The sequence below is a fragment of the Sorghum bicolor genome, chromosome 9, assembly GCF_000003195.3.
Source record: "Sorghum bicolor cultivar BTx623 chromosome 9, Sorghum_bicolor_NCBIv3, whole genome shotgun sequence".
Lineage (NCBI taxonomy): Eukaryota > Viridiplantae > Streptophyta > Magnoliopsida > Poales > Poaceae > Sorghum > Sorghum bicolor.
In genome coordinates, this window is record NC_012878.2 from 44786222 (window position 1) to 44799757 (window position 13536).

The 13536-nt window shown below is 37.9% G+C and overlaps 2 protein-coding genes across 2 annotated transcripts; both read left to right on the forward strand.

Moving 5' to 3' along the window:
* On the forward strand, positions 4256–4888 carry LOC8061916 (early nodulin-75). The gene has a single exon (XM_002439604.1). It carries the CDS (start codon positions 4256–4258, stop codon positions 4886–4888), a length of 633 nt encoding a protein of 210 aa, XP_002439649.1.
* On the forward strand, positions 5436–13137 carry LOC8061917 (glyoxysomal fatty acid beta-oxidation multifunctional protein MFP-a). The gene is made up of 18 exons (XM_002439605.2): positions 5436–5726; positions 6688–6759; positions 6836–6892; positions 6972–7025; positions 7113–7180; positions 7282–7363; positions 8035–8090; positions 8189–8491; positions 8565–8651; positions 9053–9227; positions 9303–9424; positions 10229–10392; positions 10466–10720; positions 11293–11414; positions 11528–11649; positions 12134–12282; positions 12387–12525; positions 12656–13137. The coding sequence occupies exons 1-18, from the start codon at positions 5633–5635 to the stop codon at positions 12689–12691; spliced, it is 2157 nt and encodes a 718-aa protein (XP_002439650.1). The 5' UTR covers positions 5436–5632; the 3' UTR covers positions 12692–13137.

The following is a 13536-nucleotide window of genomic DNA, read 5'->3' on the forward strand; positions in this document are numbered from 1 at the left end:
GCTCCCTTCTCCGCTAATTGCCCCCGTAAGCGATAGCCTATTTCTAGTAGAACGTGCAGTGTTACGTGCAACATGTATCAAGGCCTTGTTTAGTTCAAAAAAAAATAGCAAAATTTTTTAAATTCTCCGTCACATCAAATCTTTAGACGCATGCATGAAGTATTAAATATAGACGAAAATAAAAACTAACTGCACAGTTTGGTCGGAATTGACGAGACGAATCTTTTGAGTCTAGTTAGTAAATGATTGGATAATATTTTTCAAATACAAATTTTTATTTTGCAAAATATTTTGGAACTAAACAAGGCGCAAATCAAATGCTTCGGTTCATGTTCGTACGCTGGTTCTGGCGAAACTCGCTGGTGCTGTGTTTGATGAATTCAAATCTTTCGCGCGTTCTGTCGTTGCTAGTTGGATTCACGGCAACGATGTCGAATTCGCAGTCCAGCCATATTTCAGTATCGATTGGATGAGATATATAGAGAAATCAACTGACGTATCCTGGCGAATTCGCTTCCTTATCTGACGCTTGGCGTATCACATGAAAAGCTATGGATTCAACATATATAGAAAAAAGACATTTTCAACATATATGTTTTGGTCTCATGGGCTTTTCTTTCTCAAAAAGTTCGTGTACATAAGCAATGGTCGCCAATAGATCTGGTAGCCGGATTCTTCCGGTTTTCTCTGATGTGGCTAACATATTATTTATGGTATTTATGGTATTTTGTTTATGTAGCAGTATATTTATTAAAGAAAAAGATAGAAAAATAAGACTGCAAGTCTTATTTAGACTTTAATTTTACATTGTTCGAGGTAATAAATAACTTTAGACTCTATGATAGAGTCTGTATTATGAGTGCCTTTAGAAATTTATCAATTATTGTATCATGTGTTTCAATTTATTTTATGATCAGACTCTATACCGTGCATGAACACCTTCCTCTAACTCATAGGATTATGAAAACACCTTATATTTCCATTTGTTTTAGAACCGAACTACTTCTCGCGTACATTAACTCGTATGGACACAAAAATTATCCATTGGATCCACATCGGATGGTTGTGAGCTATAAAGGAAGAAACCTTCGGTTCTTTAATACATGGATACCTACATACATAGATATAGATAGATGCTCTTTTTCTCCATATTTAACTGTCACTATAGAAAATATGTTGGTCATATCTTTTTTTTTAAAAAAAAAATTGACTAGGTTTGCCAAAAATAATTATTAGCAACATTTATATCTTCAAATAAATTTATAATAAAAATAGATTCAATGATCTATCTAATCATATCAATTATATCATATATATTTTCTTATATATATTTTATTAAAGTTGAGTGTGTTTGACTTTTTAGGAGATGAGAACGACAATTAAAAGGAGGGAGAGTTAGTAGATAGATAGATATGATATTTTAGATAGATAGATAGATAGATAGATAGATCCATAAATAAATATTACTTCATCTATTCTCTTTTATACGGTCCACCCAAATATCAAGAGTTAAACTTTAAATTTTTGGCCAATAATTTGGCTAACAATTTTAATTATTATACTATATTATAAACTTGATATAGTTAGATTGGTGATTAAACCTTTAAAAAGATTGGTGATTAAATATACTATCCAAATATCATAAATTTATAAATATAACATAATATAAATAAATAGTCAAAGTACAGTTTGAGAGATCATATCATGTCCAGTTGCATCTTACAAAAGAGAATTAACGTAGTATATTATTATTATTATTATTATTATTATTATTATTATTATTATTATTATTATTATTATTATTATTATTATTATTATTATTATTATTATTATTATTATTATTATTATTATTATTATTATTATTATTATTATTATTATTATTATTATTATTATTATTATTATTATTGCATAGTTTGCTTATAAATCGCGAGACGAAAATCTTTTATATCTAGTTACTTTATATACTGTCAAAATCTAAAAAAATCTTGGATTAAAAAAAGACCTTACTCTTGTTAACAGGTGGCTGCGCAAGACTGCACAGTGTCGCCCCGTACTATACGTCGATACGTGCAAGCGCACCAAAGGCTTCCTAGCGAGCTGTTACATCGTATGCTGATATCACTTTCAGTTGCTGATTGCAAACAAAAGCCCCCACTACTTTGTTATAACATGCCAAACGAAACCACGCAAACCTAGTACTAGTATCTAGACAGCTACACTGTAGCGTTGGAATTGGAATCTTCCATAAACTCTCTATCTTGTCTGTACCTGACGATATACTTGGTCTAATACTGAGTCTAAAATTAATCATGCAGGCTCCAGGCACAGATTAGATAGACGACGAGTGTCCCGGAGGCCACGCTGCGGCGGCACCAGGCCTACATTTGCGCGCGCGCGAGGGGCAGAGAGAGCTCACTCACGGTCACGGTCACAGCTCACGCACTCGCGCACACAGATCAGACCAAAAACCACCGGCAGGGCACACGGATTCGCGCGGCGCCTCTCGGGCTCGGGGCACACTCTCGGCTTCCCTGGCCGTTTCAACTGAACCCGTATATATAGTACCGGTTCCTGCTGGCCCCCGTCGATCGTCCACGTCGGGGGTGCTTGTGTTTTCTTTGTCATGGCGTATATGATAATAACCAGAGATCCTTCTATGTATTGTAATAAAACTCCTCGTTTGGTATAGCAAAGCTTCGTCGGTATGATTTTTTTTTTTAGCTTTTAACTCCACGAGCAGCTCCATTAGTGAAGATGAAGCTATTTTGGTGAAATATTTGGCTACACAACTCCCCTTTGTATTGACTTGAATGACTAAAGAGAGAACAAATATCCAGGGAGTTGTTAGAAGCTTTCTTTTTTTTTTTTTCAGTTTCATGCTTAATGCACCTTCTAAGGAGCTTCCCGCAAGAAGCTGCTGAGATTTTGCCGGTTTGGCAAAAAAAAAAGTGTGCCCAACTATTTCACGAGCTGGAGAAGGATATGATCCAAGTGAGATCTAAGTAACCCTATGTTAAATTTTAACTAAATTAGACGAAAAAATATTTATATTTATATCACCAAAATAATATCGTTAGGCATATCATGAAATAGAGTTTATAGTTTACTCATTTAGTGTTATAATTATTGGTGTTCCGCTGTATAAAATTATTTAAACCATAGACAATTTATTATTAGGTTAAAACAACTCTGAAAGTCCATTTAATTTGTGTAGTGAAGATCTTTGTCAACTCTTGTATGATCTTACCTTGAGAAGGAACATAGGCCTCACACTATCTATAGATCTTCATCTTTTCTAGATTAGATCTCACTTTAAGTTGTTCTACGACTCTAAGTTAAACTTCTTCTTTTTTTACACAAAAAAAAATCATGGTTTGAAATACATGTTCTTGGTTGATGGAAAAAGAAGTACTGTATCATTTAGACAATTACCTTTAGCTGGGCTGAATCTTCTACATGTGCTTTTGAATATCGTGTTGCATGAAGGCATACTCTTTTTTTTTTTTGAGACAGCATGAAGGTATACTTAGGCCAACGCAGAGGATTCGGGGACGAAGCCCATATAAGTGCATGGCTTGCTGGCGTCAGGCCGAAAGAACATTGGGCTGAAACAGATAAATAGAGGGGAAAGAAAAAGGGCAAATCGAGCCTAATTGATTGATTGGAGGACAAAAGAAAAGGAAACTAATCTGCTGGTCTGCTCTGCTAATTTTCAGCCGTGAAATACAGACTACAGCTGTTACCTGTGCGTGAACTTCAAAAGGAAAACACGTCGCAAATGGTAAGGAAAATATACAAAACAAACAAAATTTGGTAATTTTTTATTCAGCATTGTTTTTGGGATTTTTTCATGCTACCATTTAAGTGAGACGCCACAAGTTAGGAAGAACGTCATGAATAGATTAATTGACTTTCCCATTGGCGAACCATAATTTTTTAGGGAACAATTACATGAATGAATAGATCAATTCTTGCCTCAATCGTTGCCCGGCAACCATGATGTGATTGCACGCCCATGTGGAAACAAAACATTGCTCGTATGTTTTTTTTGATTGATTGATTGACAAAAACGTCGCACTTTATTAGACGCTGATGAATGGTTCCTTTTTTTTTTGACAATATTTGGAAATGGATCTACACGCATGCGTCCTGTTGATATCTAACCTCGCCTATATATACACCCAACCGTGGAACTTTACTGTCATCGCAACGCAAATATCCACTCACAAAAAAACACAAGCGCAAGAGAGCCACAATGACTTTCCACATGGGTGCCAGCGTCCACCGCCGCCATTGTTTCGTAACCTTAATCCTCGCTACCGCCGTAGGCCTAATGCTTTTTACGGTGGTGACATCGGCGAGAGATGCTCCCGGTGGCCAGGGTGCTGTGCACAACCGTTCACCGCTGCCCTACAACATCGTCAAGCACGAAGTTCCTAGTGGTAATAACCCGGTGTCGAACCGTTCACCGCCACCCTACGATATCATCAAGCATGAAGTTCCAAGTGGGCAGAATCCGGTGTCAAACCGCTCACCACCGCCTTACGACATCATCAAAGTTCCAAGCGGGCAGAACCCGGTGTCAAATCGCTCACCACCGTCTTACGACATCATCAAGCATGAAGTTCCAAGTGGCCAGAACCCGGTGTCAAACCGCTCACCATTGTCTTACGACATCATCAAGCATGAAGTTCCAAGCGGGCAGAACCCGGTGTCAAACCGCTCACCACCGCCTTACGACATCATCAAGCATGAAGTCCCTAGCGATCAGAATCCGGTGTCGAACCGCTCACCACCACCCTACGATATCATCAAACATGAAGTTCCAAGTGGCCAGAATACAGTGTCGAACCGTTCACCGCCGCTCTACAATATCATCAAGCATTAAATTCCTATGGGCTAGGACCCTGTAGTAAATCGTTCACCACCACCTACGACAAAGCATGAAGTTCGTAGGGCGAGGACCCTTTGATAAATCTTTCACCATCGCCATACGACATTGTTAAGCATGCGTAATATAATAAATAATCTTTTTTGTTCTTTCGGATAGTTATCTTGTTTCTATGCGTTTTTGTTTTTTTTCTATCTATTGTTCTTCAGTTCGTTTCGCCGCTGTGGGTGATTATTGTTGTAGGCCTAAATCATGCAACCGTGGATGGTGGCCTGATGAACACGGCTCCACGCTAAAGGCTTGTGAACCATGGCAAATCGACTATAAAAAAAATTATCTGAATATCTTTTCTTTTTCATTTATTATTAAAATTCATAGATCGTCCGCGGCACCTACGCCAAATAATTTATATATATACCCCCGTGAACCACGTGGTGTGATGAATCACCAACTCATGGTTACATCACTGTTAGTCTGTCACACAGGGCAAATCCAGGTGATACGCCACTAAATTTTTAGCTGTACACAAATCATACGCCATAATCTCTGAGAAAACTATTATGATTTTTTTTTGAATAAATACGAGCAGGTCAGAATGCTGGCCTCGTGAGATCCGCTGTGCAATTTGCAAATCCTGGCTGACACAAGCATATACGCCCACAAAACCCAGGTGACGCCGAGAGGCCGGAACCTCTCCACTCCTGCTCCGCAGCATTGCCGTCGCCGTCGCCGTCGCCGAAGATGGCGAGGGGCACCACCACCATGGAGGTGCGCGCAGACGGCGTCGCCGTCATCACCATCTCCAACCCGCCCGTCAACGCCCTCTCCCTCGACGGTATTGCCCCCAAAACTGTTCCATTTCCCCGCGGGCGCTCTGATTTTTTTCGCTCGTGTTGTTTCCTTAGTTGGGGGACTTGGCGTGGGGAATGATCCTGGATCAATCGATCTTCGCTTCGCCAGTTCGCCTGTAACAGTAGCTTTTGGGGGGGATGAACTGTTCACTGCTTGCTGGGGATGAAATGTTCACACTGCCTGCTAGTGGATGAACAGTAGTATTGCCTCTTTTGTGCATATTCAGCACTTTGTTCTTTGTTCCCGTCGTTATAGCTGTGATTTGTAATAAGGGAAGATATCTAGTGCAAACCACAACCTTCGTGAAAACCTGTGCAAACCAAGGCAAAAAAGTCATCTAAATTTACCAAAAAAATCACACATGTAGATGATATGATGATACACAACCTTGTAAAATATCTTGTCCAAACTCAAATTCATTTGTGAGACATAAAAATAACAAATTTCTAGCAAATTCTGTGGACACCTTTCTGGCTTGAAATTTGTTATTTTTATATCTCACAAACAAAGTTGAGTTTGGACAAGATATTTTACAATGTTGTGTATTATCAAATCATCTACATGTGTGATTTTTTTGATGAATTTAGACAACTTTTTTACCTTAGTTTGCACAGGTTTTCACGGAGGTTGTGGTTTGCACTAGATATGTTCCCTTTGTAATATGTTTTATTTATGCAACAAGTCAACTTATGTTGGCTCTAGCGGAGTGGCTGTTGCCTCGTACTCTCAGGGTCAATCATACATGCTGGTATACATTCTAGGATTTTCGTTTGTGTGGCCTGATAAAGCAATCTAGCAGTAGTACTGTTCCACTTGCTATGGGAATCTGCTGATCATTGTTCTTACTCTGCAACTTTGTACTATGTTTCCCCTAAATCAACTCCACAGACCGTTAATGTGCCAGGCTGATTGGCCCTGTCGTTTACTCGTTTATGTTTTTTCAGTCATTGCTAGTTTGCAGAGGAACTATACAGAGGCTCTAAGCAGGAATGATATCAAGGCAATCGTCCTCACTGGTATGTCAACAGAATAAGTTTCTTGTCAAGTGTCCTATGCTAGTGCCGTGTTTCTAGTGCTTTTCTTGTTGCACAGGTGCCAAAGGAAGGTTCTGCGGCGGATTCGATATATCTGCGTTTGGAAAGAAGCCAAGTAAGAACGACAGTTCTGTACCAAGTTTGTTCTGGCCCCTTTTCACTCCTGAATAACTAAATACTTTACATGTCATCAGAAAATGAGAAGCCTGGATCCATGTCTATTGATTTCTTGACTGACATAGTGGAAGGTAATTTATCATGCTCTTGCTCTAAACACGCATATTGTTAAGCAGGTATTTTCTATTATTGAGTCATTGATTGTTTGTTGCTGCCAGATGCACATAAACCGTCAGTGGCTGCTATAGATGGCATTGCTCTAGGAGGTGGGTTGGAGCTTGCTATGGTATGTCTAAATTGTTTTTCATCATATCATGCTTCGGATTGCTGTATATTTTGTTCAAATCCTTGGCTATTTGTTATACATCGAAAACTCTTGCTGTCCAGGTTTGCCATGCTCGCATTTCAACACCATCAGCTCAATTAGGACTACCTGAACTTCAACTTGGAATCATTCCTGGACTGGGAGGTATTCTCAACCCCCAACATGTACTACATGTACTCTCACAAAGGCCCCAATATTTTCTCAAACTCCCCTATTTGTGGTGTCTTAGCCTTAGGCCTAAACGTTATTATGTTTGACCCTGCACCTATGTCCTTTTGGCAAAAGGGCTCTTGCATCCATGTTCAGATTTCCACGATGAATGGTATATGAAAGCATTCCTGCCAGGCTGCCACAAAAGTAGAATTAAATCTTATGTAATTCTCAAAGATACGTTGACATATTTTCTGTACATACTAGAACCATAACATGTTGGAGTTAGCTCCTCCAAAACGGCCTGATGTGTTCTAGTGGATGAAATACAGTTTCCATACAGCAGGAATTGGGAAGTACAAAGAAAAATAGTTTGCTAGCAAAAGTTCGGCTGAAGTACTCCTGCTCTAACTATAATAGTTATTTTAAAAGTTATGTTGTGGACATAATACTGCTAATAATACTACTAACCATGTGCTGAACATATTAACCATTCAAGATAGCAAAATATTTACCCACAAACAAGAGTTACTGTAACATAGATAGGATTCAAAGTTCTAAATAATTACATTTTGTCTAATTTTGTAATAAGATAAGATAATGCCAAGAGGTGTCTTCCTTGATTTTCTTTCCATTTTCCATGTTGAAGTTCTTACTTTTTGCAGGGACGCAGCGCCTTCCCCGTCTTGTTGGCCTGCCAAAAGCCATTGAGATGATGTTGGTAAGTTTGAATTGTATTGATATAAGTTGTAGTGATGGTCATGACACAAACCTACATAGACTGTTGTTTGACTCAGTACTGGTGTATTCTCCCAATAGATGTCAAAGACTATAAAAGGCATGGGGGCACAAGAACTCGGCTTAGTTGATGCTGTTACTTCAGCTAATGAATTGGTCAACGCTGCCTGTTCCTGGGCTCTAGAAATTGTTGAAAAGAAGAAACCATGGTTCAGAAGTCTCCACAGAACTGATAAACTTCCAGATCTTGCGGAAGTGAAGGATGTTCTGAAATTTGCAAGAGTTCAAGCTAAAATGAAGGGTGCTAATGTTCAGCATCCCATAGTTTGCATTGATGTTATTGAAGAAGGAATAGTCTCTGGCCCTCGTGCAGGTCTCATGAAGGTAAATCACCAATTGGTACTATTTTATGTTAGTATTGCCCCAGTCTTCTTAGTATATTTTCATTTTCTTACAGGAAACTCTGTCTGGTAAAATGCTTGAGCAGTCTCAAACAAGCAAAAGCTTAAGACACTTTTTTTTCGCTCAGCGTGCTACTTCAAAGGTTGGTAGAAATATTTGGTCAAAGCATCTTCAACATATCATTCATATAATAGCATATTCAGAACTTTGATTTATTTATTGTAAATCATTTTAAGAATGGTTGTCATCTTTCATGCTTTTTAACCAAATATGTTGATGGTCACAATAAGTTTATTTATTGTAATTTATAGATACATCAAGTTATGATATGAACTTGAAGTTCATTTCTGGATATTTGTGATGTACTTGCAGGATTTTTGTTACTCCAGTAAGCTTCTTTTGAAGTGCCTTTATATAACAAAAATATAAATATATAATTTTATCTCAAATTACATATGCTAATCCATTCCTTTTCCTAATATGCATTACAAATCCATGTTACTACCTTTCGTTTATCTGATGATATCAACCTACCACCACCAGATTCCAAATATTACCAACATGGGTTTGACAGCACGGAAAATTAAAAAGGCAGCTATCATTGGGGGTGGTCTAATGGGATCAGGCATTGCAACAATATTGATATTGAACAACTTCAGTGTTGTCTTGAAAGAAGTAAATGAAGAGTTCTTATCTACTGGCATTAACAGAATTAAAGGTATATTTTATTCACTTCTCTTAATTTTATTGGGATTGCCTTCAAAATTCCTCAGAAGTTTGTTATCTTGTTCAGCCAATTTGCAGAGTTTCGTCAAAAAGGGTCAACTTGCCATAGAAGATTATAAAAAGAAACTTTCTCTGTTATGTGGTGTTCTTGACTATGAACAGTTCAGAGATACAGATGTAGTCATTGAGGTAGACCCAATATCTATATTCACCACTCTCTTATTAATATGAGATAGCTTAGGTAGCTTCTAACAAAGTTATACCATGTGCTTAGGTATAACTAGTTATGTGTTTTTTATAAGGCCAGTCTCAGTGGAGAGTTTCATGGCGTGGTTTCCAAGACTGCCATGTCGTACATAATGAAATGAAACATGGTTGAAACACCCACTCTCAAAGTCTCAATGGGAAGTTTCATTCTATAGTTTCATAGGCATTTAATGTCATGACTCATAGATAGTTGGTAATCGCGCCAAGAGAGTTTCATCCCCATGAAACTCAAACATTGCCATAACATCAAAAGCGCTTATGTGGCAGTTTATTAAATGCAAACGAAGCCCTAAAAACTCCTACTGAGACTAGCCTAACATCAGAACCAATCAAGTACTCCCTTTGTTCCAAATTATAAGACATCTTATAATTTGGATCAGAGAAAGTACCTAAGAAACCAAGACAAAAAAATTCTTATGTGAGGGTTAGGGATAAAAATATTGTAATGACTACTTGGCAAAAGCCACTAAACTCCTGCCTGAGTGCGCTTTGAACTATTGATTTACATTATTGGAAGTAACCAATTAGGTTTACGATGAAACCTAGAAGAGTCCTGACAGTATATTACTTAATAATTATTATGTTCTTGCAAAAAAAATACATATTGTCCTTGTTGCTTACTTTGTACAATAGTTTGTAAATTCCCTGCATCCTTAGTCTACTTAACCTGAAGTGTTTACTTATCTAAAGTTCAAAAGATAATGATCTTGATGGCTACTTGGACAGGCAGTTATTGAGGATATGTTTCTTAAGCAGCAAATATTTTCTGATCTTGAGAAGTATTGCCATCATAATTGCATATTTGCCACAAACACTTCAACTATAGACCTGAACATAATTGGTGAGAAGACAGCTTCTCAGGACCGGATTGTCGGCGCACACTTCTTTAGGTAGTATGTTTTGCACCTACATTCTGTTTCCCTTTTCTCAAACCATGTATCTAATTTATGCATTAATTTTCAGCCCAGCTCATGTCATGCCACTGTTGGAAATAGTTTGTACTCATCATACTTCTTCTCAAGTTATTGTGGACCTGCTTGATTTGGCAAAGAAGATACAGAAAACACCAATAGTTGTTGGCAACTGCACAGGTTTCGCTGTCAATCGGATGTTCTTTCCTTACGCTCAGGCAGCTTGTTTTCTTGTTGATCATGGTCTGGATGTGTATCACACAGATCATGTGATCACACAATTTGGAATGCCAATGGGGCCCTTCCGGTAAGCAGCTACACATGGCCTTTTGTTATCGTCTTCAGGAATTGAGCTTGAACATAGCCATGCCTTTTCTTGTCTGCTGTGATTTGTCTGAAACTATGCGATCTTTCAATTATAATTAATTCGGTTGAAGCAGCTTCCTGCGTTAGAAGAATCAAGATTATGGCCTTGGTTTTTGGTGCAATTGGGACCAAGTAGATTCTGAAACTTTTGACTAAGGGACGAGTCCTTGCACTACTACTGTTTTGTATCAGCCATCTGTCACATGCAGTCCTTGTTTTCTTCCATGTCTTTCTGTTGAGTAAACTTGTGGCTGAACAGAATGCATTTATGGCATGTTTTCTTCCTAATATGGTTACTACATAGAATTGATTTACGTATCGCTTTTTTTCTTCTTTCCATTTTGTACACTTGCATTGCTCTTTCTTTGTTTCTTCTTTCCATTTTGTGCATAAGTAGGGTAGTATCAACATACCCTAGTTATCCGATTCAGATTCATTGTGTCACCTTTTTTTATCTCAACAGATAACTGTTTAACTGACATTGGGTTTCGTTTTTGATAATTTGTCATACAGATTAGCTGATCTTGTTGGTTTTGGTGTTGCTATTGCCACAAGGAAGCAATATTACCAGAGTTATCCTGGACGATGCTACAAATCAATGATTCTTCAGATTCTTGTTGAGGATAATAGGACAGGTCTTTCAGGCTGCAAATACGTTGACACATGATTGCTTCAAACTATGAGTCCAGTTGAGTTTGTTCTTCTAACAGCTGCAGCTTTTCCAATATTTTTATCTGTGGATGTTCAGGTGAATCTTCTCGTAAGGGCTTCTATGTATATGACAATAAGCGCAAAGCCTCTCGAGATCCTGATTTGGGAAAGTACATTGAAAAATCAAGGAACATGGCAGGTGTTATGCAAGATCCTAAGGTCATGATCCTATATCTCCTTTTAGTTTTTTTGCCCTTTTTCCAAGGAGGATCTTCATGTGTTCTATCATTTTTCTGCACACACACGTCTCTAGATGATCTAAAACAAATGCATAATGGGCTGTGCAAGTTCCTGAGAACTGTAGGAAATTAGGTGCTTTGGTAAGGCAATTTAAGAACAAAATATAACTTTTCCATTACAATTTACAAGTAACAAAAGTTAGGTTTACAGGGAACTATGTGGCTACTAGTTGTTATAAAAGCTGAGTAAAAATAGCATGCAAGAAGATTTCAAGCTTTGGATTTAAGGGTTTGCATGTCTGGTATCAATCATTATTACACTCTAAATGCTAATCTCTTTACGTCGTGCATAATAGTGGATTTATTGTTACATTGTGCATAATAGTGGATTTATTGTTATTTTGATTCACGTTATATTATAAGATATATATGCCAGATCTGACAGTTGATTTCCTTTCTTTTAGCTGATGAAACTAACAGACAATGACATTGTGGAGATGATCTTCTTTCCTGTGGTGAATGAAGCCTGCCGAGTGCTTGATGAGGGAATTGCTCTCAAAGCATCTGACCTTGATGTAGCTTCCATTATGGGGATGGGTTTCCCTTCTTACAGGTCCAATAGCTTCTGTCCTGTGTCACTTTCACTATTTCTCCTTTCCATGTCCATCCTTACTGATATATTCCTAAATCTTCCATGGAACTGCTATTTCACATCAGGGGTGGACTAATGTTTTGGGCCGACTCGCTTGGTGCGAAATATGTGTACGACAGACTGGATGCATGGTCGAAGGATTACGGGGAGTTCTTCAGACCCTGTGAATATTTAGCTGTGAGAGCTCGTCAGGGTGTATCCCTGGTAAAGATCTACATCATCATGTCCTTGATTTTGTTGATACATCTATGCTTCCTTATCAGATGGACCTTCTCTCATACTATTTCTCTTATTGGTTGAATAATCTAAATTTGCATTACTTAAACTACTGCAGGCTGCCAAGGTTGATGGTGTCAAGTCGCGACTCTAGGGTTTTGTTGTTCATTTGTCCGGTCATGCTTATACAGACTTGGGCCTCGGTGTCATTGAGTTGTTGTGAAAACCCTTGAGCATCAGGAATTGGACTGTCACAATCATGCAGTTGCAAAACCTGCACAAGTGAATGATAGGGAGCCTAGCGAAGTAGAAATTGCATGTGCCTTCGTGGGATTGCTGAGGATCTACAGCAGGAATTTCACTGAAATATTATTTGCAGTTTGTTGAAGTGATGCCCGCAACTTTGCATAGAATAGTTAGAGCAACTCTAAGAGCTTGACTAAAATTAGTAGCCAAATTCCATTATTTAACCATTTTGTAAAATATAAAACTTCTTAGAAAAGAAGAGGTTCATAATAGCCGTGCTATTTTACAAAATTGGATAGCTAATGTCAGTGATTGGCTATATATAACCACTGAACAATTTTTTATTTTATAAAACCTGATAGTATATTTGTTGGAGTCCTTTTTGCTAAAGCTTACTTTTTGCAATGCAAATTTTAAAATAACCTTCATAACAAGAATATACAAGCTGTTGGAGTTGCTCTTATAGGGAGTTTCTCCTAAACGTTATGGGACATTTAAACTTTGTTGCAGTAGACTATTATTATTTTTTAAAATAAAATTCGTGGAAAGCATAACCCCTCTCTAACGGAAACAAAGAACACAGAGCTGATAAACACCCTGATCCTGTTTAGATACATTAATTGCTAATAGTTACTACCAAGATATCAGCAATTGTGAGTAGCAAGCGGGAATTGCTTTCAAGATATCAGATAGGGAATTGCTTTCACAGTTGCACACAACATCATAGCTTCCAGTCTATGAAAAATTCCTATT

Coding starts and splice junctions, on each gene's coding strand:
- LOC8061916 (XM_002439604.1), top strand. CDS start 4,256: ATGACTTTCCACATGGGTGCCAGCGTCCACCGCCGCCATTGTTTCGTA.
- LOC8061917 (XM_002439605.2), top strand. CDS start 5,633: ATGGCGAGGGGCACCACCACCATGGAGGTGCGCGCAGACGGCGTCGCC. Junction 10,721..11,292: donor ATGCCAATGGGGCCCTTCCG/GTAAGCAGCTAC, acceptor TTTGTCATACAG/ATTAGCTGATCTTGTTGGTT. Junction 12,283..12,386: donor ATGGGTTTCCCTTCTTACAG/GTCCAATAGCTT, acceptor ATTTCACATCAG/GGGTGGACTAATGTTTTGGG.